This window comes from Rissa tridactyla, chromosome 14, assembly GCF_028500815.1.
Source record: "Rissa tridactyla isolate bRisTri1 chromosome 14, bRisTri1.patW.cur.20221130, whole genome shotgun sequence".
In the NCBI taxonomy this organism is placed as follows: Eukaryota; Metazoa; Chordata; class Aves; order Charadriiformes; family Laridae; genus Rissa; species Rissa tridactyla.
In genome coordinates, this window is record NC_071479.1 from 13,479,834 (window position 1) to 13,481,647 (window position 1,814).

At 61.3% G+C, this 1,814-nt stretch overlaps 1 protein-coding gene across 1 annotated transcript; it reads left to right on the forward strand.

Annotated features, from left to right (window-relative positions):
* Positions 1-228: 228 nt before the first annotated feature.
* On the forward strand, positions 229-1,421 carry LOC128917706 (adenylate cyclase type 10-like). Its single transcript, XM_054221105.1, has 3 exons — positions 229-292; positions 686-784; positions 943-1,421. The coding sequence occupies exons 1-3, from the start codon at positions 290-292 to the stop codon at positions 1,120-1,122; spliced, it is 282 nt and encodes a 93-aa protein (XP_054077080.1). The 5' UTR covers positions 229-289; the 3' UTR covers positions 1,123-1,421.
* Positions 1,422-1,814: the final 393 nt, after the last annotated feature.

Genomic DNA, 1,814 nt, shown 5'->3' on the forward strand with positions numbered 1-1,814 from the left:
AAGACCAGTGTAGGTGATGCCTGTGCATTCTTTGCTCTCTTCTTCCCCTGGGAACGGTGCTCTGACTAGTGTGGCGGAGCGGCTTCTGCCAGAGGGCGAAGAGACAACTGAGCTGCCCGACGAGACCGACAGGCAGCACAACGGCACACACTGGTGTGAATGCCGAGCCATCGTGGAATCGGTGCTTGTGCCTTTGGCTCGCCACTACGTGGCAATGGGCGATGCCGACCGAGCCTTTTACTACCTTCTGGAGTGTGCTGCTGCCTACCTGCACGTCTCCAACAGCTACATGGTGAGTTGCCTCGCTCGCCAGTGCCCACCGTGCACGGAGTCCTCTCAGTCAGCTGGCTCTGGGCAGGACAACTTCACCGCTGCAATAGGGCGTGCCTTGACGGGGCCTTGGAAGGGACATGCTGGGGTCAGAGCCTGACTTCTTCCTCCGGCTTGCCTCTTCTGTGGACGGAGACACAGGCCACCGTGCCCATAGCAGGAGGGGAATTAGCAGGGAGGGGATCTGAAGGAGCACTGGTGCCTGTGCTCTGAGCCGGCGTGACTGTGTTGGGGCGGGCATCAGCAGGGGGAGAAACGGGCCCTCTTAAGACAGATGCCAGAGGCAACAGGGGAGGACGAGGCCGGCCATGGGCTCTGCATCACGCTCGCCTGCTCTCTCTGTGCTTGCGCAAAGGCCCTCATGAAGCTGAACGAAGCGGAGGTCCTGAGGAAGATGAAAGCCACTGCGATAGCCTGCTTTGAAGAGGCCACCTTCTTCAGCCTCAAAGGGGAGGTAAAGAGATGGGGAGGTCTGGAGGGGTGTCCTGGGGGATGGAGCTGGATGCTTTCCCCGGCTGCAGGGGCTATCCCTGGCATCACCAGCCACCGGCAGACTCCGGCAGTCTCTTGGCCGACTCGAGCAGATCAGGGTGTTTCCCTTTTCCTCTGCAGGTTTGCTGGTGTATGCAACGCCTTCAGCTGGCAGAGAAAATGATGAGGCAGGCTTTGAGCTTGCTCAGAAGGAACTTCCCCGAGACCTTCCTTGGCGCCTTTGTCAAGGCTCAGGTGGAAAAGTTGCCTTGTGTCGCTTACGTGAGAAGAGCAGCCTGCCTTCTGCAGAAGGGCCGGTAAGGAGCAGAACTGAGAACCTAGGGGAGGAAGAGCCATTTCCTACCTGGTCCCAGACCTGCCTGGGCTTGAGGCCACACGTGACCTGACGCACGGCCCTTACAGGACCGAGGGGTTAAGGAGCGATATGCGGGTGGAATGGGGAACGACAGAGCCCCACACTCCCTCCCCCCTGCACGCTCCTTCCCCCCTGGGTAAAAAGCAGCTCACAGCCGGGGCTGTGCCTGCCGGCACGCGTCGACGGCGGCAGGGCCTTGGTGGTGGCTGGGGACAGAGAGCTGCAAACAGGGAGTAGAGGCTGACGAGGGGCAGGGCTCAGGAGACTGGGAAGGAGCAGTGGGTGGGGGTGAGGTGTGAGAGCGAGGAAGCTCAGAGGGCGATAACCCTTTTCTTGCCGGTTCCCAGCTTTGCTTGGGCCCCCGGGCGCTGTAGCGCCAACGCGCCCTCTCGAGCGGTCAGCTTCCCCTGGCGGCACTGCTTTGTTTGCCCCCTTCCTCTCCATCAGCTCCCTTTCCTCCCAGGAGGTGCGACTGGCTTGTCCGCCGCCCTGCTTTCCCCCAGCCCTGGCTGATTTAGCGCTGTACAGCGAGAGCCTCTGGGCCCAGCAGTTTCTCTCGTGCAGCAGGATGAAGAGGCTGGCCTGGCTGCTGCAGCAGAGCTGCTGCCTTTCCTTACTGGAGCGCCTCTTCAGCCTG

What these genes read in the sequence shown, in the direction of transcription:
- LOC128917706 (XM_054221105.1), top strand. An exon ending in TCTTCAGCCTCAAAGGGGAG is followed by an intron (nt 785 to 942) that starts GTAAAGAGATGG and finishes TTTCCTCTGCAG; the next exon opens with GTTTGCTGGTGTATGCAACG.